Here is a 26930-nt window from a genome sequence, read left to right on the forward strand (position 1 = left end):
GCGCCTCCTCTCCCTCCTCACAGGGCCCCTGCCGCAGAGCGCGTCCCCCCCGCCGCGGGCCCCCAGCTCAGCCATGCTGGCCTGCCTGCAGAGGACCCAGAACGCCCCCGGCCAACACCTGGCCTGCCCGACAAAGAGCCTGGAGCTGCGCAAGTGTGAGTGACACGCCCTCCTTATGGCCCTAGCCCCACCCCTTCCTCTGCCCACCCCGCAGTCCACAGGGCTGCCTCTCTCCTGGACACACCAAGCTTTCCCCACCTCGGGCCCTCGCAGGGCAGCTCCCAGGCGGGGAAAGCCGTCCACGCTCCGGCACATCTGCCCACCACCACCCTGCTTTGGACCGTCCGTGTTCTCCCAGGCCTTTGCCCAGGCTGTGCTGCCTCCCTGGGGCCCCTCCCCACTCCCTTGGTCTGGCTGACTCCCACTGGGTGTGACCTCCTCCCCAGGAGCCTTCTCTGACCACTACCAGCACCATGGCCCCGACCCCAGCACTTCTTCTGTGACCTGACTGTGTGTCCTGTCTCCCTCTGCATCAGCAGAGAGGATGACGGGGAAGCAAACACAGCCAGCCCTCGAACAATGTAGGTTTGAACTGTGCAGGTCCACTTACAGGTGGATCTCTTTCAGTAGTAAATAGTACAGTACTACAGGGTCCGTGGTTGGTTGAAGATATGGAGGTATCTCCATCGCAGGTATGGAGGAATCGAGGATATGCGGGGCCAACTGTAAGTTATGCCTGAATTAACCACCACGTTGTTCAAAAGTTCACTGTAGTCCTGAATGGGATCCCAGCTTGCGGCCTGAATTGCTGGGTGATCTTGGGCATGTCTTTTCCCTCTCTGGGCCATTAGGGAGCTGGACTTGGTAACCTCCAAGGGTCTGTCCTCCTTTACCATCCAGGACAGGGCTCCCAAACCCTCTGATCTGATTATTTTTAACCACCATAGGTTGTTTGTTTGTTTGTTTGTTTTCCCCAAGTATTTAGACACATTTAAAAACGGAGAGGTTTGTATAAAAATCTGGATGTAGTGTGTCTCGAACACAAATCAGAGGATCTGGTAACATAAGCCTGTGTTCCTGTCCTGTAGCTATTGGTTAGAATGTAACTATTGCCTCTTTAAAGGGGACACCCATCTCCAGTTCACCACAGTCCCCACCCTTTCCTATTGCCTCTGTCCTATAGTGCAGGAGTGGTTGCCATTTACAGTGTTTACGTTGTTGCTTTTTGCTTTTTTAATATGTATTTTATCTTCAGACATGGTAATATACTCACGTGGTCCAGTATTCAAAAGGAATAAAGGGGTGTAGAGATAAAACTCCTCCTCTCCCCGCTGTTGTGTGTCCTCTCAGAAGACGTTTTATGCACATCCAAGCAAATGTGTGTATATACATATTTTATCCACTGTCCTACCCCTCACTTTTTCACTTAGCAGTATATCCTATATGTCAGCCTCTAAAGAGCTTCCTCATTCTTTTGCCATATAGTTTTTCATAGCACGGATGATCCATAATTTATTTGACCAGTCCCCTAAGAAGAACATACCCAACCTGTTGCCATTACAAGCAATGCAGCAACAAACTCTGTCACTGGGTATGTCACAAAGGTGTGAATAAAACTACAGCATAAATTTCTACAAGAAGAAATACTGGGTCGAAGGTATGTGCTTTTGTAATTTTGATGGATGTGGTTTGACTGACGGATCTCTTCATCTTCTTGATCTATTTTTCTCATTGGGTTTTGTCCTTATTAATTTATAGGAGCTCTTTGTATATGATGGAATTAGACTTCTGTCTGTCATGAATTGCAGATGTTTCCCCCAAATTGTCATTTGTCTTTGATTCTGCCATGGACGAGTTTTTTGAAGTATGGCCTTTGGATTTTGTGTCATACTTAGAATGTCCTTTCTCATGCTGAGATTATTTTAAAAAATAAAAAAAAAGGTGTCCCCAGGGATTCTTCTAGTTCTTCTCTGGTTTAATTTTTAAAATATACGATCTTTGATTATTTGATAATTTATCTGGTGCAAAGTGTGGGGTATGGATGCAAGTGTATTCAAATATCAGTGCAATACTGTTTTCATTGTTGTAGCATTATAACACATTTAAACATTTTTAATGGCTTTATTGAGATATTATTCACGTACCATACAATCCACCCATTTGAAGTGTACCGTTCAGTGGTTTTAGTGTATTTACAGAACTTTGCATCCATCACCACAGTTCATTTTAGAGCATTTTAATCACCTCAGAAGAAATCCCTTACCCACTCCCTCATCCCCCTGGCTCCTCCCTTCTCTATAGATTCCCCTGTTTCAGACTTTGCTAGGAAGGGACTCATACAGTATGTGGCCTTTTGTGACTGGCTTCTTTCGCTCTGCATAGTGTTTCAAGGTTCATCCATGCTGTAAGCATGTGTATAAAACATTTTAATATTTGCTGGTGCTTCTTATTCACCATCCTCTTATGCAGAAATTCCTTGGCTGTTCCATTAGTTTTCTGTCTGGACTGTAGAATCAACTTATCTAGGTAAGAACAAAATCCTGTTTGGGTTTTTACTGGGATTGCATGCAATTTATAAATTAGGAAGAAATGACATTTTTATGATGTCTTTCCCTCCAATAACATGATCTATACCTTTCTGTTTGTTCAGACTTTCTTTTGTGTCCCTCAGGAATGTTTTAGTATTTTCTTCATTTAGATCTTACACATTTTTAAAGTTTCCTTCCTCTGGAAAGTTAATTTTTTTGTTGTTGATAAATTTATTTATTTTTATTTTTGGCTGCCTTGGGTCTTCGTTGCTGAGCGTGGGCTCTCTCTAGTTGCGGCGAGCGGGGGCTACTCTTCGTTACGGTACGCGGGCTTCCCATTGCGATGGCTTCTCCCATTGTGGAGCACGGGCTCTAGGCGCACGAGCTTCAGTAGTTGTGGCACACGGGCTCAGCAGTTGTGGCTCACGGGCTGTAGAGTGCAGGCTCAGTAGTTGTGGTGCACGGGCTTAGCTGCTCCGCGGCATGTGGGATCTTCCTGGACCAGGGCTCGAACCCGTGTCCCCTGCATCGGCAGGCGGACTCTCAACCACTGCACCACCAGGGAAGCCCCTTGCAAGTTTTATACCTTGATTTCTTTGTCTTATTTATTAGTGTTGTCTACTATCCCTGGCACAGTGAAAAATAATAGTGGTGACAGTAGACATTTTTGCTTTGTCTTTGCCCTTGAGAAGCTTCTAGGATTTCCTTATTACACAGAATGCTGGTTTAGGGGCAGATATTTTATCAGGTTAAATAAGTGTCCATCTATTCCTATTTTATTGAGAACTTTAAAAATCAAGAATGGAATCTGAACTTTACCAAATGACTTTTCAATGTCTGTGAAACTGATCATATGGGTTTTTTCTTTGTTCTGTTAATATGAATAATGATATAGATTTCTTTATATTGAACCATCCTTGCATTCCTGGTTGGTTCCCACGTGGTCACGATAAATATTACATTATAACATACCATAGAATTGGATTTTATATTTTGTTTAGGAGTTTTGCCTCAATTTCATCAGTGAGAATAGTCTTTAGTTTTCTTTTTTTGGAAGAGTTTTTGTTGGGTTTTGCTATCAGTGTTACATTTGCTTCATAAAGACAATGGAGGCTTTCCTTCTTCCTCTGTGCTTTATAACAGCTTAAGTAGAAATGGATTATCTGTTCTTTAAAGATTGTTTGATCCTTCATGAAGCAGTCTGGGCTAGTGTATTTATTTGGGAGATGGAGGGCTGGGTAACTCTGAGATAATGTTCTCTATTTCTTCTGTAATGATCGATCTAATTGTTCTTGAATGAGTTTGGTAAATTATGTTTCTCTAGAAAAGTACCCATTTTGAATTTATTTGCATGAGGTTGCACAAAATAAATTCTTTTAAGTGATTACTTCACCCTTCTTTCTTATATTGTATATTTTGTGTGTGCTCCCCTCCGCATTTTCTTGATTAGGTTAGTTAGCTAATGAGGTTATCTACCCCCCTTTCCCAAAGAACCATCTTTAGGATCCATTTATTAGTAATTACCCTTTTCTGGTTCCTAATTCATTAATTTATGCATTTATCTTTATTAAAATCTTCTTCCTGCTTTCCTTTTTAAAAAATGTCTTGAGAGGCTTAAATCTTTATACTGCTAAACAAGAAAAAAAGGAAAATTAAGGCTGTGAATTCTCTCAGCACTGCTTTAGCTGTATCCTGTAGGTTCTAGCATGTGTTTTTATTATCAGTATTTTCTAGATAACTTTACAACTTTGGCTTTGATTTCTTCTTCTTTGGCTTCAGGCTCATTTGAGTTCCATCTGTCCACCCAGGTAGTAGGTGCCTTTGTATTTTGTTATTTCCCGTTCTATTGCATTGTAATCAGAGAATGCTATCTATGATTTCTACTTTTTTGGACTTTAGTGAAGTTTTCTTTGTGATACAATCTCCGGTGATTTTTGTGACTTTTTATGGGAATTTGAAAAGATGTGGCTTTGTTTCCGGGATTCAGAGTTTGGTGTTAACCAGTTATATCTACCCTGTTAATTACATTAGTTAGGTCTTGTGTATCCAAGATGCAATGGAATTTAATGCACAGGTATTAGTACCTTAAATCTCCATAGTGAACTGCATCCTTCTTGGCTGTATTTAATACTTTTTGGCCTGGATTCAATCTTACCTATTAAGATGGTAACTGCCTATTAAGATGCTTTTTTAATTCACATTTTTCTTGAAACCTTTGCCAGTCCTTTTATTTCAACCTTTCTGAATTACTTTGTTTAGATGTGACTCATATAATATAGAGTTGAATTAAGCTTTGTGATCCAATCTGAATGCCTTTTAAAAATTTTTTAATAGAGTTTAGGCCATTTACATTTATTGATATAACAGATGTCTGGTATTAGTTCAGTCATGCTGTGCTTTGTTTTAATTGCTTTGAAAAGTCTTTCCCTGTGTGATCTAAGTTCTCTGCTTTGTGTACCTACTACTCATAGGGAAGGCTGCTGTTCTTGTTCTAGTGGTGTAGCATTAAATAATCCCCTAATTTTTTTATCTCTTTGTAACAGCATCTATTCCATCTACCCTAAAATGAACAAAATGATGAAATTAGTGTATTTCCTTTTTCTCCCTACAGCACTTTCTCAGCATTCACTTCATCCTTTTAAACCTCTATTAACTGACATCAGCTTTAAATATCTTTTGATCCCAGCTATTAAGAATGAGGACACCTGTGTACTTATACTACTGTTCCCCTCTTTCCCCATCCCCTCTCTTCTTAGTGATACCATTACTTTACTCCTAGGGCTTGTGATGTTAACATCTGGTTACATCACCACACTCCCACAGTTCTATCCATCTCAGTCTCCTAGATAAACAGGGTCCATGCTCATCACCAGTTCTTTTGCCTTATTTTTCCACCATCTGAAGTTGCCCTTTAGTCTACGGCTTAAGGCCTCCTGTGAACAACACTCCTGGAATTCCCGCACATTCAGAATGGTCTGTCGACTTTCTACTTGAATGAGCAAAAAAATAATTCCTGGGTCACTTTGTTTCCTTGAGGATTTTTGTAGACCTTGTTCTGTTCTTTTCTTATGTTGAATGTTGCCACGGAGAAGTTGAAGCCTGAGCCCCCCTCCTTTACATTTCATTTTGCTCTTTCCACATCTTTCATGCCATTGCTTTACTAGCCTGTGTCTTGAGCTTGACCCTTCAGAGTCTGTTTCTCCTGGAACAGTCTGTGCGTTTCGACAGGCAGTTCCAAGGCTTGTATTATTTCACTTTCCTTCTTTTGGGGACTCTAGTTAAGCACAGATTGGCTGTCTTTTGCCCATCTTCCCTATGTACCCTCTTCTAATTACGCCTTTCTGACTCCCTATTTCCCTTTCATTTTGATCACTTTTCATCCACTTTTTTTCTCCCTGTGCTCATTCCATTTCTCCTTTTATAATAGTTTTTTCCTCCTACTCTTTGCATTTCTGCGTTATGGAAACAGTTGCGTACTACATTGTTTCCTTCACAATGAAATATTTGGCCATAATCTTCATCTCTTCTGTGGCCACATTTTTCTGATGGGAAGTGTTTATTTGCCAACCATTCCTTATAACTTGCCTTTCCTTCCCTTTTCTTATATATTTTGATTAGGTCCTGTGCTGGTTCAATTTTGATTACTTGCCTCTGGAGGGTATTTCCAGAAAGACAAGGGGGACCTAAGATGTTATATCAACATCCTCAGAACTGAAGGTCCTCTGAGGGTGTTCTTTCAGAGATAGGGGTTTACAGAATACATGTCTGCCTCATCAAAAATAGAACAATGACAGATAATCTGGAAGGGCCTTCGGTTCCAAGGAAAAATGTTTTTCATGCACAGCCCCCTTCCCTCCTTTACATGGCCTCCAGGGAGAACACGTTCTCTTTTATAAAATTAGATACTTCACTGAATAGATTGTCCGTGGCACATAATTCAGAAGGCATGAGAATTTACAGTGAAAAATAACTCTCCTTCCCAGAGGAAACCAGCATTAGCAGCTTCTTAAATACCCTCCTGAAAAATGCATGCACGTAGGAGGGGCAGTAAATACCTTTTATGTAAACATTTGCACCCCGACATACTTCTCAGCTCCTTGCCTTTTTTCTTACCGATGTGTCTTGGAGATTATTCCTCACCTGACAGAGTACCCTCGTATTCCATTGTACAGATGAATATAACATTTTAACCATCTCCCTGTTGATGGACATTTAGGTTGTTTCTAGTCTCTTGCTATTCTGAACGGTGCTGTAATGAACATCAACTTCGTACACGTACGCATATCTGTGCAAAAACTTCTTCCAGGATGGGCTTGCTGGCTTAAAGGATCTGTGCATTTTAACCTCTGATTGCCACTGTCCAGGTGCCAGTGTTTCCTGCCTTGCCCTCTGCTGCCAACTGGCTGGAGATAAGGGCTGGGCACAATGACCTGGGCCGGTCCTTCCTTCCTGCCTCAAGGCCGGAACTAGAGAATGTGGAGGGCCACCAAGGATGTCCTGCTTCCCCTGCCCACTCAGACCCTTTGACATCTTTGCACTTATTGGAAAAGACACTGACTCTGCCTGTAACTGAAGAGCACAGGAGAGAGGGCGGCAAGAAGGGAGATAAGCAAATTGAATTGGGTGCCCTGCTGCCTGGTCAAGGCCTGGAAAGACTCCCGGGCATTCAGGCCTAGGCTGACCCTCTTGTCCCTGTGGCCCCCAGGCAGAACCGAGACAGGAAGGGCTGGCCCTGAGCTTTGTGACCAGACCTTGGGCTATGCTGTTTCTCACTAAGGGAGAAAGGTCTCGACTGGGCCACGTGTAGCGTGACCTTGGATGAGTCAGTTGGCCTCCTGGGGCCTGCATTCTCCCTTCTGTAAAGCAAGGGGTCAGATCAGATGGACTTAAGAAGCCATCCAGCTCTGACCATCTGTGATAATAATGTCAAAAAACCGGTGGGGAGAAGACGTGGCCTGGTCTGAGCCCCCCCTCCCTCTTCTTCCTGTGAAATGGGATCAGCGCTGCCTGACTACACTGGGCTGCACGAGGACTGACCTCCACAAGCGCCCAGAACATAGTCAGTGAACCAGAAATGGCTGTTTACCTCTCTAGGACCTGAGGTCAGGCAGGTGGCCGAGCCGGGGGTACGGGCAGCCACGTGTCCAGGAGCCCAGGTGGCTGGCTGTTGTAGCCTGTTCCAGCTAACCGGAGAAAGTGACCTGGAGAAAAAGAAAGGGAAAAAGATGTGGCGGGAGGCAAAGTCCATCCCCCTTCCCTACCTCAGGCCTAAGATCTTGGGCTACTCCCAGCTGGGTAGAGTCCCTGGGTCCCAAACAGGACCCACCCACCCATCCCTGGGACAGAAGCCTGTTCTCAGCTGCTCAGGACTGTGCCCCTAATAAATATTTGACTTTCTCATCATGGTTTTGATACACAAACTTTGAGTTACACGCCGCTAAAAGTATGGGCCAGGCAGAGAGGCACCACGGGGGCTTGGCTGGTGCAGGGGTAGACTCAGGGACCTGTCATCCAGGGCGGGAGGGGCCGTGGCAGCTACCCTAGGAGACTGGTGTGAGCATCCAGCCTCGCTCTGCCGGACCCTGGGTGAGGGACGCGGCCTCTCTGTGCCTCAGGCTGGTCCTCTGAAGATGAGGATTGAGTGACTGTCCTGCTCTCTTCCCCAGGAGCCCCCAGGACACAGGCTTTGAGACCAGATGGCCTGGGGGGTCAAATCCTGGCTGTGCCCTGAATGGGACGTATGTGTGGTCTTGGGCAAATGACGGACTGGCCCTCTCTAGGCCTTAGTTTCCTCCGCTGTGATGTGGGAATAAGAAGAAAAGGAGAATCCCCAGGGCCTGGCAGCAGACTCAAACCCTTTACCTGCCCCCATCTCCCCCAGAGGGTAGGACCCCTTTCCCCACACCCATACCCACAAAGGGATAAGAGGTTCCCCAGCCCATCCCTCGCATCTTCACAGATGAAGCTTCTCCCCAACGCCCACCCCTCCTCACCTGACTCCTGCTCAATGCCCCCAGCCCCAAAGGCTGGCGCCATTGCCCCTGTGGGCCATAGCCCCACAAGCATTCCTGCAGGTGCAGCTGCTTCCACTAACACTAATAAAATAAGGAAGAAACAAAGCAATTTAAAATTCCAATAAAATTAAAAACCCACCGCTGGCCGCACCGCAGATTCAATTACAGAGCTGTTGCTGAGCACAGCCCCGGGGATGGAGGGATGGTCCAGGGCCACCCCCGCCTCGGAACCGAGCCCAGGAGAGGAGAGACGCTCAGAGGTGACAGCCAGGACAGGCCCGGATGGAGTTAGCCTCCTTTTACGATTGAATGAATAAAAATAAGCTCTTAGCAAACTAGGACGGCAGGCAACTTCCTTCTTCTATTACGGAGGATACAACCACAGTCCACCACAAACCAACCCAAGTGTTGATAAAATCAGAGGAGGACAGAGACCCAAATCACTGCCTTCCCACACTGTACAGAGGTCCTGGCCATCTCAGTAAGACAGGGGATAATAAATAACAAGTTTTAAAGATTAGAAAGAAGTCAGACTGTCTGCATAGAAACCTCAAGAGAACAAGAATTCAGCAAGATTTGCAGACAGAACATCAACATACAATACATAAAGTAGATAACCAACAAGGAGCTACTGTACAGCACAGGGAACTATACTCAATATCTTGTAATAACCTATAATAGAAAAGAATCTAAAAGAGAATATATATGTATATATATACACACACGCATAACTGAATCACTTTGCTGTACACCTGAAACTAACACAACATTGTAAATCAACTACATTTCAACAAAGTTTTTAAAAAATAAAAGTGGAATAATAGAAAAAAATTTAAAAAAAAAGAATATCAACATACAAATGCAATTTCATTCCTCTACAGCAGAAGTGGGCAAACTTCTTTTGCAAAGAGCCGATATTCGGCCTCGCAGGCCACACAGTGTCTATTGTAGCTACTCAGCTCTGCGGCATCGTGGTGCGAAAACTGCCACAGACGCACAGAAATGAGTGTGCATGGCTGGGTTCCAATAAAATTTTATTTACAAAAGCAGGTTGCGCACCACATTTGGCCTGCAGCTGGTAGTTTGCCAGCTCTGTATCTATAACAAAGAGTTGGAAAATGTGTATTACAAAAAGATACTATTTCACTTGGGGGTGGGGACAGTTTTACATGTATGGTAACAGGGACTATACAACTCACCCATTAAAAGTATACTAGTGAATTCTTTTTAGCATAAATTCACAGTTGTCTAACCATCACCAATTATGAACTTCCAGACCATGTTCTCCTCACCCCCAAAAGAAACCCCATAGCCAATAGCGGTCACTGCCCAGCTACCCCTCAGCCCCCTCACAGCCCTAAGCAACCACTAAACTACTTTGTCTCTCTAGATTTACCGACTTTGGATATTTCATATAAATGAAATCATGTCATACGTGGGCTTTTATGTATGGCTTTTTTAACTTAATGTTTTCAAGGTTCGTGTTGTAGCATGCATCAGTACTTCATCCTTATTAGTGCCGAATAATATCCCATTGTATGGACATGCCACGTTTTGTTTACCTACGTATCAACTGATGGACATTTGGGTCATCTCCACATTTTTGGCAATTATGAATAATGCTATGAACATTTGTATATAATTTTCAGTGTGGGCGTATGTTTGCATTTCTCTTGCATATGCACCTAGGAGTGGAATTGCTGGGTCACATGGTAATTGTTTGCTTACGTTTTTGAGGACCTGCCAAATTGGTTTCCAAAGCAGCTGCGCCATTTGACATTCCCACCAGCAGTGTATGAGGGTTCCAGTGTCTCCACATCTTACCAAAACTTGTCATCTTTTTGATTCCAGCCATCCTAGTGCAGAGGAAGTGGTACCACTGTAGTTTTGATTTGCATTTCCCTAATGGCTAAGGATGTTGAGCATTTTTTTATGTGCACATAGGCCTTTGTATATCTTCTTTGAAGAAATGTCTATTCTGCTCTTTTGCCTATTTTTAAATTGGGCTGTCTTTTTATTAAGTTGTAAATGTTCTTTATATATTCTAGATACAAGTTCCTTATCAGATTCATGATTCACAAATATTTTCTCCCATTCTAGGGTTGCCTTTATCACTTTCTTCATGGTGTCCTTTGAAGTACAAAAGGTTTTAACTTTGATGAAGTAAAAATTTCTTTTTCCAAAAAAAAAAAAATTTTTTTTTCACTTGTGCTTTCGGTGTTGTATCTAAAAAGGCTTTGCTAACCCTACATTAAGGAAGAAAATTTACTCCTGTTTTTGCCTAAGAGTTTTCTAATTTTAGCTCTTACTTTTAGGTCTGTGATCCATTTTGAGTTAACTTTTGTGTATGGTGTGAAGAAAGGTCCAGCTTCATTCTTTCGCGTGTGGCTTATTCCAGCACCATTTGTTGAAGAAACCAATCTTTCCCTATTGAATTGTTTGGCTCCCTCGGCAAAAATCAGTTTACCATAAACGTGAGGGCTTATTTCTGGATTCTCAATTCTTTGGATCTACATGTTTTTCCTTATCCCAGTGCCACACTGTCATGATTACTGTAGCTTTGTAGTAAGTCAGGAAATCAGAAATTGTGAATCCTCCAACTTTGTTGTTTTTCGAGATTGTATTGGGTCTTCTGGGTCCCGTGAATTTTAGGATCAGCTTGTGAATTTCTGCAAAGAAGCCATCTGGGATTTTGATAGGGACTGTGTTGGATCTGTACAGCAGTGTAGGGAATATTATCATCTTGATATTAAGTCTTCTAATCCATGAATGTCTGATGTCTTTCCATTTATTTAAATCTTCTTTAATTGCTTTGAAAAAATTTTTTTTCAGATTGTAACTTTTGCTCTTTTGTTAAATTTACTTCTAAGTTTTATTTTTTGATGCTCTTGTATATGCAATCATTTTCTTAATTTTGTTTTGGACCGTTCATTGTGCATGTATAGAAATACAGTTGATTTCTGTACACTGATCCTGCAAACTTGCTGAACTTGTTTATTCTAATAGTTTTTTTAGTGAATTTCATAGGATTTTCTCTTTTTTTTGTAAGCTAATTTATTTATTTATTTTTGGCTGCATTGGGTCTTCATTGCGGTGCACGGGCTTCTTGTTGCAGTGACTTCTCTTGCTGAGGAGCACAGACTGTAGGCGCGCGGGCTTCAGTAGTTGTGCCACGTGGGCTCAGCAGTTGGCACGTGGGCTCAGTAGTTGTGGCTTGCAGGCTCTAGTGCGCAGGCTCAGTAGTTGTGGCACACAGGCTTAGTTGCTCCGCAGCATGTGGGATCTTCCTGGACCAGGGCTTGAACCCGTTTCCCCTGCATTGGCAGGCGGATTCTTAACCACTGGGCCATCAGGGAAGCCCTCATATGATTTTCTATGTGCAAGATTATGTCATCTATGAAAAGAGACAGTTTTATTTCTTGCTTTTTAATGTGAATGACTTTTTCTTGTCTAATCACCCTGGCTAGAATCTCTAGTACAATGCTGAATAGAAGTGGCAATCTTATTCCTAATTTTTGAGGGAAAGCATTTGGTCTTTTACCATTAAATGTGACATAATCTGTGGATTTTTCCTAAATACTCCTTCTCAAGTTGAGGAAGGTCCCTTCTATCCTAGTTTGTTGAATGTTTTATCATGAAGGTACCTTAGGTTACATCAGATGCTTTTTTGCATCCACTGAGATGACCATGTGGTAGTTGTCCTTTATTCTATCCATATGGTGTATTTCATTGAGTTTTGGATGTTAAGTCAACTTTATATTCCTGGGATAAGTCCCACTTGGTCATGGTGTATAATGCTTTTTATATATTACTGGATTAAGTTTGCTAGTATTTTGTTGATTTTTGCATGTACAGTCATGGTATCCATGGGAGATTGGCTCCAAGACTCCCCCCTGCCCCCCGGCGATGGATACAAAAATCCACAGATATTCAAATCTCTTATATTGATACATAAAATGGCATAGTATTTGTGTATAATCTATGCATATCCTTTTTTCTTATTTTGGCCACACCGCGTAGCCTGTGGGATCTTAGCTCCCCGACCAGGGACTGAACCCCGGCCCTCAGCAGTGAAAGCGTGGGGTTCTAACCACTGGACCACCAGGGAATTCCCCTGAATATACTTTAGATCATCTCTAGATTACTTATACCTAGTACAATGTAAATACTATGTAAATACTTGTAAATATAATGTAAATGATATGTAGATAGTTGTAAATATGATGTAAATGCTGTGAAAATAGTTGCTGGTGCACAGCAAATTCATGTTTTGCTTTTTGGAATTTTTGGTCCTCGGTTGAATCCACGGATGCAGAACCTGTGGATACGGAGGACCAAGTACATATTCATAAGTGATATTAGTCTATAGTTATTTTGTGGTGTCTTTGTCTGGTTTTGACATTAGGGTAATACTGGTCTCACAGAATTAGTTTGCAAGTGTTCCCTCCTAGTCTCTTTTTTAGAAGAGTTTGTGGAATAATTGGCATTAATTCTTCTTTAAATGTTCTATAGAATTCAACAATGAAGCCTTCTAGGCCTGGGCTTTTCTTTGTGGGTAAATGTTTTGATCACTAATTTAATATCTTTATTTGTTATAGGTCTATTCAGATTTTCTATTTCTTCTTAAGTCAGTTTTGGTAGTTTGTGTCTATGTAGGAATTGTCCATTTTATCTAAGTTATGATACTATTACAATTTATTAAGGGACCTAAAATAAATTGATAAAAGAGGTAAATGACCTCTATGGAGAAAAATTTAAGTTTATATAATGACAGTTTTTAAAGACCAGAACAAACTTAGACATATGTCCTGTGCATGGACAGAGATTCAATATGGAAAAAATTCAATCCAATCCCTACATCCTGACCATCCTGTGTATAACTTGAAAACCTGGTGTGGAAGTTGATAAGGAAAGAACAAAGGGCCAAGAATGGCCAAGGTGCTTTTGACGAAAAAGTATAAGGACCAGGGACTTCTCTGGTGGTCCAGTGGCTAAGAATCTGCCTTCCAATGCAGGGGACGATCCCTGGTCGGGCAACTAAGATCCCACGTGCCGCCGGACAGCTAAGCCCACACACCACAACCACTGAGCCCACGTGCTGCAACGAAAGATCCCATGTGCCGCAACTAAGACCCAACTCAGCCAAATAAATAATAATTAAAAAAAAAAAAAAGAAGTATAAGGGCCAGTACTGCCATGGCTTAAGGCTGAAACCATGGGACTAACAAAGGGAAAGAGGGGACCAGGGGATGGAGCAGAGCATCTAGAAATAGATCCACACACTACCAGCTCCATCTAGGATGAATTGGGTCTTGCAGATCACTGGGGATGAATATGCAGTGCTGGGACAACTGGTTATACATATGGAGTAAATGACATTGGAGCCTTACCCAACACCATACATCAACAGGAATTCTAGGAAAAAGTCAAGATGAGCCCCCAAACTGAGAGAGGATGTCTTCAGCACTTAAAACAGACCAGGATCCTAAATAGAGAGCCACGATGTGGTGGCACAAAGACAGCAACGGGGAGGGGCAGGGAGCCAGTGGTGGGTGGGAGGGGGTGAGACTAAGGACTGGAGACAGAGACTGGAGTGGGGAGGGAAGGGATGGGGGGGTCAGACCAGCATGGATGTGGACGGAGACAGACAGGAGTAGGAAAATGGCCAAAAGGAGGGAGAGATGAGGCAGCAGTTCCAAAGGGCAAAGAGAGCTGCCACGAAGACAGAGGGACAGGGACTTCCCTGGTGGTCCGGTGGTTAAGACTCCGAGCTTCCACAGCAGGGGGCGCAGGTTCAATCCCTGGTCGGGGAACTAAGATCCCACATGCATCATGGCCAATGCAGCAGGGTGAGATGGGAACACAGGCAAAGCCCAGGGCGAGGGATGGACATTGCTGGGTCCTGGGAGAGAGCGAGGGGTGGGCTCCCAGAGACGGAGCCCAGTCAGGGAGAAGGCCAGGGAAACCGAGGTGCAGGAAAGTCAGACTGGGGAGGGACTGAAGTACTCCCAGACCTGCCTACGGGGAGGGACACCTTGGCCGCCGCAGGGCTCTAGCTGGGGCTCCAGTGGGGAAGGAGGATGTAGACACGGGTACGTGTGCCTGCGAACACCTGCCAGTCTCTGCATGTACAGGATGTCCCTGAATATCTGGGCACACGTGGCTCACACGTGTGACCCTAGGCATCTGAGCATGTGTGTGAGCTTGGACATGTGTACACACACATGCCTAGAGAATGAGAGGACCCTTTGTGCGGCGCCCAATGACCACCACTACCTTGTACTGCCTGCTCTGGCACAGAAAGAGCTAGAAGGCAGGCAGCCAGCCTTCTCTGAGCACCACTATGTACCAGGCCTTCTGACACGCGTCCTCGTTTAATCCTCACTCCGTCCCCTTAGGAGAAGTGGCGGCCAGGGAGCTGGGGCCACTCCCCTACCCCCAGCTGGTAGCTGGGGCACCTGGAGTGACACCCGGGCCTGACCTCCAAGGCCCTGGGGCTGCCACCGGGGCAGCGGGCTGGAGGCAGGTCAGGGTGGCTGGCCACCGCCCTTCCCCTCCCTGCCTCCCTCCCAGCAGAGGCCAGAGAACAGCTGCGTCTGCCCGGCCCAGCGCCTTCCCCTGCCCCCCTCCGGGACAGCCTCATTAGGGATTCTGCTGGTGCCACCAGCTGATTAGTGTCACGTTAATTGAGCATTCAGAAGGCTGCCACCTCCAAGGGCAGTGTCGGCAGCAAAGGGGAATGCGGATACGGGCTGCTCCTCCCGGGGGGCTGGGGCCAGGCCCCAGGCCCAGGGACCCCTCCTGTCCTGGACACCCCACCCCAGCCCCGTTTCAACACAGATCATGTCCAGTTCCTGAGCCTTAGGGAGGAGGTGATAGGCAAAATCTGTGGCAACATAACAAGGAAAAAAAACTCACCAAACACCTGCTGTGCTCCGGTGCCCGGCACACCTTTCGTTCTCCCACCCCTCCTCTAGGAAAGCTACAGTTACCAATAGCCCCATTTTACAGTCAGAAAGTCTGAGGTCCACCAAGGGAACAACTTCGCCGGGGGCAGGGTGGTGGGGACGTGCAGTGGCTGAGCAGGAAGCCGCACTCAGCCGCACAGGGACTGGCGTCTGGCTGGTAGGTGCCTGGGGGCACCTGGGGCTGCCACCGGGGCAGCACAGAGAAGCCCGGAGCGTGGGAGCAGGAATCCTGGGCTGGGGTCCTGCCCTGGCCACCCCTCCCACCTCCACCTGCCCCCTGATGGGCAGGTACCACGTGCCTGCCCATACAGAGTATCACGCTGACTTCGGCAACCCCTGATGCGCCCGCCCCTTCAGCCCCTTACAGACGAGAAACTGAGGCTCACGTCCAGCGGCTGCCCCAGGTCACCCCCAGCAAGTGGCTGAGCTGGGCGTCAAAAGGCCATGGCCTGCCTCCAGTCGGAATCCGAGCTGCTCACCTCTCCCCAGTCTCACCCCTCCAGCTTCCGGAAGGCAGGGTGCCACTGAGGCCCACTCTCCTGTCTCCCTGTAGCAACATTAAATCCCACTCAAAGGGCTGCTTTTAATTGGCTTAATGTACTTGTTAATAACTGCGTCTATTTAACACACCTGTAAAAGGCCCATAACATTAACTTAACGACAGCGACGGCTCGCCTGCACCGCCAGCCAGCCAGGCAGTCTTTCGCATTTCCCGACAAGGCTTTCACAGGGGCCATGGCCGGGGGGGGGGGGGGGGGGGGGGGGGCGGGGCAGCCCAGTTCATGGGGGGAGATTCGCTAGACCCCGCACCGTCATTCACGCAATGCTCCCGGGCACCTGCCACGGTTCCACACATTCTCTTAGGCATCAGGGTGCTGAGAAGGAGCAAGCCCTGCCCTCAGACAACTCCAAATCCAGCCCAGGAGACAAGCCAACAGCTACAGCAGGGGAGTGCTGGGGGGCAGGCAGGGAAGGCTGCCTGGATGGGGGCTGGGGCCGTGTCTCAGCTGAGACCAGGGGGTGTAAGCAACACCTCTTCTTCATCCTCTTGGCACGTAATTCAGGCACCTACTGCGTGCTGGGCACTGCATGGACAATTCCACCCCACCCCAGGTTCACCCTTCCAGATCAGGCACTGGAGGGGACCCAGAGATGGGGCAGTTCTCCTCGGGGTGTGGGGCAGGGGAGACAGACGGACACAGACTAGACGAGCAGGGTGTCCAGGCCATCGGCATCAACCTGAGAGAACCGGTCCAGCCATGGTGTCCACGGTGCCCAGTGATTGAGAGCAGGGTCCCGGGGCACAGATGCCCGGGGCTCAAATCCTGGCTCACAGATTGTTGCTCTGCCACCAGAGGTCTCAAACTGGCAGCCCACAAGCCACAACCTGCCCACCAGGTGTGTGGTGTGTCCTGCTGGTGTCTGAACACTGTTTCAAAAGAGAACACCTCTGGGGACTTCCCTGGGGGTCCAGTGGTTAAGACTCTGTGCTTCTAATGCAGAGGGGGCGCCGGTTCAGTCCCTGGTCAGGGAAGTAAGATCCCACATGCCGCGCGGCCAAAAAATATAAAACAAAAAACCAAAAGAGAACACCTCAGGGCAGGGCACGCCTTCCCCGCCCACCTCTGTCCTTGCCCCACCTGGGCTCTGGCTCCTTGGCAACCCATCTGTCTGCCAGCAGTCAGCAGACCACGCAGGGATTTGCGTCTGCAACCCTCACCGATGTCCTGTCCCTTGAATGCCTATCCTTCTCTTCTGGAACCCAGGGCCCACCTCCCAGGGCCTCCACGGGGCTGGCAGAGGGGCGAGGCCCGGGCGTTTGGGGCGATGCCGGACCCAGAGGTGGCACTCAACAGAGGGGGGCGGTCAGCATGTACAGGAGGCCCGGGGACACCGTGCAGGCATCCAGGGGCCTGTGGGGGGGCGCTGCAGAGGGAGGTCAAGGCCAGGTGGCCTGAATGCCACCCTGAGCAGCTAAGACTTCACGCAAATGGGGGGCTCACGGGAGGGTTTTACAGAGAAAGGCAAGGCAGCTGGGGGCCTGGAGGCAGTGAAGGGGCTTCAGTGAATTCATCACCAACAACCTTGGCACCCACTGAAGGCAGGCACCCTCTCCAGTGCTCACAAAAACTCTCGAACGTCAGCAACAGCAGTATCATCCCCATTTTACACAAGAGAAAGCCGAGGCTCAGAGAGGGCAGCAGCCTGCCTAGGGCCACACAGCCAGTGTGTGGCAGAGCTGGGATTTGACCGTGATTCCTTCTCAAAAGGCTGCCGACCACCCTCTGTGCTCTGCCCAGGAGCAGACGCTGCCCTATGACATGGGGAGCCGGGGAGCCGGGGAGCCTCAGGCTGCTCAAGGCCAAGGGCAGTGGAGGATGCTTTGAAGCAGACATCAAAGTCAGCACCCTGGGAGGAATGGGAGCCTGTGCCTGTCCCCCACCCTAAAGCAATACTCAGGTGTAGCTGGCCACCGGCAATTACAGAAAAGCACAGAGAAGAAATAAAATATGCCTCCTTCCCAGGCCAGCCCCTGTTGGCATCCAGGGCTTTTTTCCTTCAAGTGTTGGTTCGAGAGGGAAGGAGGAAGACACAGCCCCCTTTGTGACCTCTTTCCGCATCCCTGTACTGTACCCGCTTCCCGGCATCATCAGAGCCTTCCAACACCCTAAGCGTTAGTGCCCAGCGAGGTGTGTTTCTGCCAGGGGCCTCCTGGGTGCTCTGTCTCATAGGAACAGTCAGGCTGCTCCCGGGATGATTTCTTCCTGTTTCCCACCCAGTAGCCTTAGGGGTCCCATTAAAACCCACATCAGGTCATGTCCCTCCTCTGCTCCCAACCCTCCCCTGTGGAGCAAAGCCCAGGTCCTCTCAATGGCCCCAAGGCCCAGCCTGTTTGCTCTGTGCGCCCCCTGCCTCTCCGGTCCATCTCCTATGACCTTCCCCCGCCGGCCCCGCTGCGCCCGGCGCACCCATCCACTCCCCTCAGCCTCTGCTGCCGGGACCACTCTCCCATCAGACGTCCACGCGGCTCACTCCCACACCGTACCTCCTTCCGCGGTCCTGAAGAGCTGCTTTATCAGAGAAGCCTCTGCGCTGACTGCCATGTCCGAATGAGGCGCCCTTCCATCCCATCCCTTTCCGTCCCCCACGCCCTGCTATCCTGATGACTACGGCTGCGTAACAAATCACCCCAAAGCTCAGCGGCCTCACACAGCTCTGTCGTATGCTCAGGACTATGGACAGGGCACCATGGGGTTGGTGTCTCTGCTCCGTGATGTCGCTGGGAACGGGGCTGGGGTAGGGGGCCTTGCAGGAAGACCCGGGCTGGGGCTGGAATCTTCCGAAGGCCTGCTCCCTCACACATCGGGTGGTGGGTGCCGGCCGTTGGCTGAAACACCCACACATGGCCTCTCCACGTGGCCTGGGCTTCCCAGAACATGATGGCGGGGATGGACATGACTCCAGGGATGGACCTCCTGAGAGACAGATCCACCTGGAGCTCCAGGAGGCAGCCATACGCCCTCAGGACTGAGCCACGATAGTCACCATTGCCACTTAGTGATAGCCATATAGTCACTCAGCGCCACGGAGCCACGATAGTCACCAGTCACCACGCGTTCTATTCAGTAGAATCGAGTCGCTTAGTTAGTTCATGTTTAAAGGAAAATTAGCCTCCACTGTTTGTGGGAGGAACGCCAAAGAATTGTGGACATAAACTACGACACCTGCTCTCTCCTTGTTCACGGGGCCTATCGCTGCTGGACGCATTACACGTTATTGTCTGTCTCCCCCGACTAGATATCCACTCGGAGAGGGCGGGGACTTTGGTTTGCTTTGACCGCTGCTCGTCTCCAAGCCCAGGACAGTGCCTGCACATGGGAGGGCTCAGGAGACACCCAGGGGATGCGGGCTTGTGGGGAGGCATCTCTCCACGGGGCTGTCTCTGGTTTAGTTCCTCCCAGGACCAACTCTCCCAAGTGTCATGACTGGCGGTGAACAGGGGCTCCCAGGCTGGACGGGTCCTTCTAGCCACAGCCTCGTCGTTCCTTCGACGCAACATTCCTGAGTTCCTACTCCATGTCCTGTGGGCAGTGGGGACAGCACTGAACAAGCCAGCTCAGGGAGCCCAGTCTGCTGGGGCAGCAGGACAAGCCCAGGGCAGTCAGAATCTGCCGTGGTGCCTGCGGCGATGCACCAAGCGCCGATGGAACCTTCGCTGGGGCGCCCTGGCCAACTCGGGGAACCAGGCAAGGTGGGCCCTGGGGCTCCCCAGGGGGACCCACAGGGCCATGGGTCCCCTTCTCTGCCCATTAACCCCGTGAGCGCTGCCCCCCACCCTTGCCACTGCATAGAAGCCTGCCACAGACAGCTGGCTGGCTGCTTCCTTCATGTGAGGCCTTTTTTGTGTCATGACGTTTGCCAAAATGGGGCTGTGCAATTGCACTGAACACCGGTGGTGGCGCCCACCTCCGGGGGTGGCGCCCACCTCCGGGGGAGGGTCAGGAGCCTTCGCCCAGCGGGACTCGGGGGCCCAGCCTGGCCCGGGTGGCCAGAGGACCCACCCCGCCCAAGCCAGGGCTACTGTACGCCAGGTTTGGAACAGGGTGACCCTGGTACACGCCCACCCAGAGACAAGCACGTCCAGGGGAGGCCTGCCGAGGGCCGCCGGCCGGCAGTCTCCGGGAGCCAAGCGCAGCCGTGAGAGCTGCCCGGCCGTGTGCCCTCTGATGGGTCACTTCCTGCCTCTCTGAGCCTCCGGGCTGACTCTGTAGTCCCTCCTCAGGACTGTCCACCTCCTAATTCTAAGGAGGAAGAGGGGGAGCCTCCTGAGTCTCCTGGCTTCAGCTGGGGCCTGCCTTGGGGTGCAGGTGAGGGGATGATGACATGGAAGGCAAATTGCAGCTCAGCCCCTCCCCAGCTGTGTTCTCGGGAAGCTTCCGTCTCCTCCTCTGTAAGATGGGGGCCTGGATTAGTTAGCTACTGCTGTGTAGCAAGTTGCTCCAGAACTCAGTGGCTTAGAGCATCAGTGATCACGCACCGTCTCTCATGGTTTCCGTGGGTCAGGAGCTCAGGGGCCACCTAGCCAGTGGCTCCGCTCCGTGTCTCTCGTGAGGCTGCAGGCGGATGTTGGCAGGGGCTCTGGAGGCTTGGCCAGGGCTGGAAGACCTGCCCCCGAGAAGGCGCACGTGCCTCTATGGGGGCCTCCCCCTCGGCTGCTCCGGCATCCTCACAGGCGGCCGCTTCCCCAGAGCAGGTGATCCAAGAGGGGAGGAGGCCACAGAGCCTTCCGCGACCCTGCCCTGGAAGTCACACTCCTTCACTTCCAGGGTATCTTACAGGTCACACAGGTCAGCCCCATGTGGAGTGGAAGGGCGTGAATACCAGGAGGTGAGAAACACTGGGGTCGGGGACAGATCTTGGAGGCTGCCTGCCAAGTGCCACAACTTGTCTGCTTCCTTATCTGTAAAATGGGACCACCTCCCACCTCTCGGAGCTGTCAGGTGCTCCAAACAAGAGGCATGGAGAAAAGCTGTAGGCAGGGGGCCTCACATATGCTAAGCGCTCACCAAAGGACGGCCAACAAAGTGGAGGGACCAACCCACCCTGGCTGAGCCCTGTTGACCAGCAGAGGGGCCAGATGGGCCCCTTCTTTCAATGGATGGAAACTAGTAACAGGCATTGCTCTTTTTTTCTTCTTCTTCTTAAGGTTTTAAGCACCTAATTTATTCCATCCATTAGATGGATTTTGTAGATTTAATCATTTTCACAGTTGGTGGCTCATTGGATACTCAAGATAAACTCCAAATGAAAGTATACGGGCGAGGACAAATGAGTTTTCACACCACAATGGCAGAAACTTGCTTGGGAAGAGAGTTTAAGAGGAACAAAAATACATACAGATATAATTTTTTTCCCCCGGCAGCCGCTTTTGCTGACTATAGTAGGTTACCACAGTTAATTTCACCAGTTTTGTTCATCTGTAAAATTGCATAAAAGTGACATTTTTGTGCTCATTATAGCAACTGCTGATTTATGGCTGGTAAATGAAGAGCTGGTCCCTTTTTTGCGGGACTCTCCGAGCGGCGCTAAGTGCCCATGAAATTGCTTGTATAATGTAGTTTAAATCCAATCTCGGAGAAAGATTCCCCCGTTGGCCAAAGTGACATTTCCATTCTCCACACCGAGTTTATTTTAGGCCACTTAGGAGTGGGGGCTGCCCCAGGCAGGGTCGGGATGGGGGGCCTGGGGTCAGCTCCACCCACCTGGCCCAGGTTAGGCCACATGGATGGAGGGGCACTGCCCCAGCCTCCTTGGGGTACTCGGTGCCGCCACCGTCTTCCCTCCCCACTGTCCTGCCCAGGTCAGACCACATCCCTGCGCCTCAGGGCAGAGAAGAACGGTCTTCCTAACGCAGGCCTGCCCTGCCCCTCACCTGCTTAGAACCTTCCACAGCTGCCGATGCCTTGGGCGAGGGCTCCCAGCACAGCAATGCAGACACCAGGGGCCTGACAGGTCTTTGTCCTGCGCATCGCAGGGCGTTTAGCAGCATCCCTGACCCGTACCCGCTAGCTGCCGTAGAACCCTCTCTGCAAGCTATGACAACCGAACTCGTCTGCGGATGTCAACAGTGTGCCCTGGGGACAGAACCATTGAGAACACTGCCCCACAGCGAAGAGGCCCTGCTCTGGCCCGACACCCTCCTGAGCTGCCTGTCGTGGTCTTTCCTCCCCTGCATGCCTGCTCTGGGCTTCTGCTTTTATTCTGGTTTATAGTTCCCACTGAGACAGGCTTCCTCACCTCTGGACCTTTGCCTGTGCAGTTTCTTCTGCTGGAATATGTTTCTCTCCTCCCTCCTCGCTCTTTTCGCCATTGCCTTTAGCAGGGATGCCCTTTCTTCCAGAAAGCTACCTCTGAAGCCCTGGGGGTGAGGCTCCCCCATCACGGCATGCATTTTGCTCAGACTGGCTCTAAGTCCACAAGGGAGTCGGGTGAGGCTTGGGAAGGAGGGGATGTGGTGGGAAGGCCTAAGGAAGGCGGTGGGGTCTGCACTGTGTCCTAGCCACAGTGCCAGGCCCAGCCATGCACAAGCCCTACCCCTTCCTCTCCCAGGAAGACCCCTGTGCCAGGCAGGTGGGAGGGGTCTTAACACACTTAGAGAGACCCACTTCTGCTAACGCTCCACCGCACGACTCATGAAAGCCTCACAGCCCTCCTGGGAGGCAGTGTTAGCAGCGGTGTAACCCCATTTTAGATGAGGAAACTGAGGCTCACCCCCGCAGGAGTCACTGTTGGGTCCCAGGGATGCCCACAGGGCCGAGAGGAGGCCAGTGCACCGTGAGACCTTGTAGGGTCCTCCTCACCCAGGGGCCCAGCCAGGTCACGATCTCCCATCACCTACTGTTTGTCTCACCCCCAGCTCGGCCCCTTGGCACAGACATTCCTTGAGGCCGCCCTGCAGATCTGCCACAGTCCTTATCCCCATTCCATAGGTGGGAAAACTGAGGCTCGGCCCCGCCAACAACTTGCCCAGGGCCACACAGCCCTGCAACCAGACAGGACTCCACCTAGGCAGCCAGCTCCAAAGCCCAGGGTCTCTCCATCTGCCTCACGCAGGCCTCCTGCTCCACTCCCCACCCCAGGGGGGGTCCTGGGCGGCACTGAGGAATGTCTTAGGACCAGGGAGGGGCTTTGGATGGGAGAAGGGGGTCTACCCACCGGCAACCCGCCTCCCCCACAGCAGGGCCCAGTTGTGCCCACAGATGGTGGGGACAGTCAGCCTGTCACACAGAGTACACCCTTCAGGGAGTTTCTCGGCGGTCCAGTGGTTAGGACTCCACGCTTTCACTGCCGAGGGCCCGGGTTCAATCCCTGGTCAGGGAACTAAGATGTCACAAGCTGTGCGGCGTGGCCCAAAAAATAAATAAATAAAGTACACCCTTCAGCTGACGTGCTGACAGCTCACAAAAAAGGCAGTGGCCACCACACAGGTCTTGCAGGTGACAGGCAGACCTGGGGAGGGGAGAGGAGGGGCAGCCAGCGGGGGCAAAACCCCTCCTTCCCGGCTGCCTGTTGGTTGAACGAGGGTCGGTGAGCACCAGGATGAAAGCCACCTGCAGCAACTTGCCCCACGCCAGGCCATGTAGCAACTCACTGAGCCATCCATGGGCCATCATCACCCCATTCTACAGATGAGGCGCCGAGAGGACAAGTAAAGGGGCGGAATGAACACCCACCAGAGTGGTGGTGTTGGCGTTGGCCAAAAAGTTAGTTCCGGTTTTCCATAAGATGGCACGGGAAACCTGAACGAACTTTTTGGCCAACCTAATACAATGGACGACGGTACCAGACAGGTGGAGTGGAGGGTTTAGAGCCCCCGTAACTCCCGTGCTGGGGCGGCGGTGTGTGGGGAGCGCAGCCGGCACAGTCTCTTCGGCAAGCTGTTGGGCATTCTTTCCTGAAGCTGAACATTCTCGTCTCTCCTTTGTCCCAGCAGTTCTGCTCCTGGGCCTATTCCCAGCAGGACTCACTGACTACGTGCCCCAGGGGCTGTCACACTATTTGTATCAGCTCCAAACCAGAAATGACCCAAATGCCATCAGCAGTGGGAAGGATGAGTAAACTGTGAGGTAGTCACACTCAAACATCACACGACCATGAGAATGAACAGACCGCCACGCCCACAGCCACCCGGATGAACCTCGAAACATAACCTTAAGTGGCGGAGACCCGACAGTGCAAACGAGCATGCACTGCAGGATCCCAGCTCACCTGTGCCAGGCCCAGGCACCGTGAGTCCGCGCCGTTAGGAGCCAGGAGAGCCGTTCCCTTGGTGTGGGTACTGACTAGGAGGGGGCGCAGGGGGCCCTCTGGGGACTGGCACAGGCCTCTCCCTTGACCTAGATGTCACACGAGTGTGTTCTGTTTGTGAAAGTGCGGCCAGCTTGTGATGTATGCAGTTTCCTTTAACGTACTTTACACTTTGATCCGAAGCTTAACGATTTAGAAAGAATGAATGAAGGAGCAAGTGACTGGACGGAAAAAGCGAGGGAGGGGTGGCTGGCGAGTCCTTACGCGGACAGTGGCGGGGTGCGGCCTCCGGGCCTCGCCGGGTCGCAGGGTCGGCTCTCACCTGTGCTTCCTCCCCTCCTGTGTCCCCACAGGCGAGACGGTGGCCAGCTCCATGCATTCCTCCCGCTACCCGAGCCCGGCCGAGCTGGACGCCTACGCCGAGAAGGTGGCCAACAGCCCGCTCTCCATCAAGATCTTCCCCAGCAACATCCGCGTGCCCCAGCACAAGCACCTCAGCCGCACCGTCAACGGCTACGACACCAGTGGCCAGCGCTACAGCCCCTACCCGCCGCATACGGCTGGCTACCAGGGCCTGCTCGCCGTCGTCAAGGCCGCCGTCACCTCCTCCGGCGTGGCTGCGCCCCCCGGGCTCACCAAAAGCGTGCTCAAGAGCGCCGAGGGCAAGCGGACCAAGCTGTCGCCGGCCGCCGTGCAGGTGGGCATCGCGCCCTACCCGGCGCCCAGCACTCTGGGGTCCCTGGCCTACCCCAAGCCGCCCGAGGCGCCCGCCCCGCCACCCGGCCTGCCCGCGGCCGCGGCCACCGCCGCCTCCGTCATCCCCCTGCCCGGCCGCGGCCTGCCCCTGCCGCCTTCCAACCTGCCCTCCATCCACAGCATCCTCTACCAGCTCAACCAGCAGTGCCAGGCCCCAGGCGCTGCGCCCGCCGCCTGCCAGGCCGTGGCCGTTCCCCACCCCAGCCCAGCCAAGCACGGCCCGGTGCCCAGCTTCCCCAGCCTGGCCTACCCGGCCACTGCCGGCCCACCCGACTGCCGGAAGGGCGCCGAGCTGGGCCAGGGAAGCACGCCGGCCTTGACGTTGGCTGGGGCCACCAAGCCCACAGGGTACGCAGACGGAGGCCTGGATTACCTGCTGTGGCCGCAGAAGCCGCCGCCGCCGCCCCCGCCCCAGCCGCTGCGGGCCTACAGCGGCGGCACGGTGGCCAGCAAGTCCCCCGAGGCCTGTGGGGGGCGGGTATACGAGCGGGCCGGCGGGTCGCCCGTCAACTGCGGCGTGGGGCTGCCCACCAGCTTCACCGTGGGCCAGTACTTCGCCGCCCCCTGGAACAGCGTGCTGGTGACCCCCACCAGCGACTGCTACAATCCGGCAGCCGCGGCAGTGGCCGTGACCGAGCTGGGGCCGGGGGCGGCCCGGGAGCTGGCGGGGCCCCCGGCGGAGACCCTCTCAGGCCTGCCCAGCAAGAGCGTGTGCAACACGGCCGTGCTGAGCAGCAGCCTGCAGTCACTGGAGTATCTCATCAACGACATCCGGCCCCCGTGCATCAAGGAGCAGATGCTGGGCAAGGGCTACGAGACGGTGGCTGTGCCCCGGCTGCTCGACCACCAGCACGCCCACATCCGCTTGCCCGTCTACAGATAAGGCCTGCCTGGCAGATGCACAGACGGACAGGGCGCCCAGGGGGGAGGCAGGCCGCAGAACAGGGTGGGCAGCACGCGGAGCGGGGGCGCCAGCCCCACCCTGTGTCCGAGTGCCCATTTATACCCACAGGGAAGCCAGGCCGGCTGCTGCCGGCTGCTGCTGACATGGAGTGGCAAGGTGACCTCACTCGCCAAGGCCCCTCCCCACCATCAGCTGCCCCAGGACACGCAGAGGGCCGGGGTGGGGGGGCAGCTGCCGACATCCATACCTTCCTCCATCCAAGCTGGCAGAGGCAGGGAGAGAGAAACCACTTAAAACAGAAGCGGTTCTTTCCGGCTCTCCGGGGGGAGGGGGTCAGACCACAGTGGGATGCAGAAGGAAATGTTAGGGTCTAGAGTCGGGGTGGGATCAGAGCGGCCCCCGGGGCTTAGACAGCTCCTCCCTCCACAAGCTCCCCAGTCTCCTTGAAAAAGAGCAGAGGGGGCCTAGAGGAAGTCATCGAGCCCACAGCGCCCTCACTGCCCTCTCCAGGCGAAGACCACTCGAATACAGGCTCCGGGGACTACAGGTCCCCCTGCTCCTCCTCTTCTAGACTCTCTTCCCCTCCTCACCATTCCTTCCCAACACAGAATCCCATCTCCATTCTCCAAACCCTGGACTACCACCTTCTCCCTTCCCTTCAGTACATCTTACAGGGCTTCTGGGCACAGTTGTGCAGGCTGTGTACTGCACAAGGCAACTCATCTGAGGAGACACCATTTGCATCCTAGACTTGTATATTTATTACGGCAATTTCCTGAATCTTGAGGAAGGGGCACCATTCACCCATGTGCACAAAGGCGCCATAGGGGCTAACAATGTCAGAGGGACCAGACCCCGCCTCCTTCAGGGGTTCTCCTAGGAGCCAGTTCTGGGGGCAACCTGCTGGTTTTAATTGGGAGATCCAATCCAACTCTTTTCCTGCAAGCCACCC

At 51.2% G+C, this 26930-nt stretch overlaps 1 protein-coding gene across 2 annotated transcripts in view; it reads left to right on the plus strand.

Moving 5' to 3' along the window:
• Nucleotides 1–26097, plus strand: part of FAM222A (family with sequence similarity 222 member A) — a 54525-nt gene extending 28428 nt beyond the window's left edge. The window contains exons 2-3 of one of the 2 annotated variants that reach the window (XM_030860607.2): nucleotides 24–155; nucleotides 24672–26097. In XM_030860607.2, coding sequence (XP_030716467.1) covers nucleotides 74–155; nucleotides 24672–25957 — 1368 coding nt within the window. In that variant the 5' untranslated portion in view covers nucleotides 24–73 and the 3' untranslated portion in view covers nucleotides 25958–26097. The remainder of the gene's footprint in view (nucleotides 1–23; nucleotides 156–24671) is intronic. The other variant, XM_060310406.1, reaches the window with a different exon arrangement.
• The last annotated feature ends 833 nt before the right edge of the window (nucleotides 26098–26930 follow it).

This window comes from Globicephala melas, chromosome 13, assembly GCF_963455315.2.
Source record: "Globicephala melas chromosome 13, mGloMel1.2, whole genome shotgun sequence".
Taxonomy (NCBI): domain Eukaryota; kingdom Metazoa; phylum Chordata; class Mammalia; order Artiodactyla; family Delphinidae; genus Globicephala; species Globicephala melas.